A 496-nucleotide genomic window follows, 5' to 3' on the forward strand; every position below is an offset into this window, starting at 1 on the left:
CCCAAACCGGGTCAAACTGCCCCGTTTTTAGCCACCCCCCCAGGGATGCTCAAAGTGGTCCAGACCTTCCTCTCCCTCCTCCTCCTCAGTTTGGCAGCAGAACAAGGGGCTGGGAAAGGTCCTGAGGGTTGGAAATGGTGCCTGGGGATCTATTGTGTCTCCTTCGTTTTGGGGGTGTCGGTGGTTTTGGGGTGCCTGGGGGGGTGGGTGTTGGGTTTGGCTGCGGGACCCCCAGGGCACCAGGAGGTGGTTGGGGGTCTATGCAGGGTTGGGGGTCGTGGCTTATGGGGCTGCTGCTGTTTTGTGGCCCCTCTACGGGTTCCGGGAGGAGATGGGGGGGCAGGAGAGGAGACCCCCCGGGTGCCCCCCCTCGTGCCCCTGGGACAGGAGGGTGTTGGTGGCTTTGGGGACGGCCCTGAACTTGGTGGCTTATGGGGTGGATTTGGTGCAGACGGGGAGGCTGGTGCTGCTGAGGGGGTGAGGAGCTGGGGGGGGG

At 64.3% G+C, this 496-nt stretch overlaps 1 protein-coding gene across 1 annotated transcript; it reads left to right on the forward strand.

Annotated features, from left to right (window-relative positions):
* Positions 1–9: 9 nt before the first annotated feature.
* On the forward strand, positions 10–477 carry LOC104386987 (myeloid-associated differentiation marker homolog; the record flags this gene model as incomplete). Its single annotated transcript, XM_009995671.1, has 2 exons — positions 10–203; positions 247–477. Coding segments are annotated over 2 exons (425 nt in total), but the record flags the coding sequence as incomplete, so codon positions are not given.
* Positions 478–496: the final 19 nt, after the last annotated feature.

The sequence above is a fragment of the Chaetura pelagica genome, unplaced genomic scaffold (genome assembly GCF_000747805.2).
Source record: "Chaetura pelagica isolate M959 unplaced genomic scaffold, ChaPel_1.0 scaffold2964, whole genome shotgun sequence".
NCBI classification, from domain to species: Eukaryota; Metazoa; Chordata; class Aves; order Apodiformes; family Apodidae; genus Chaetura; species Chaetura pelagica.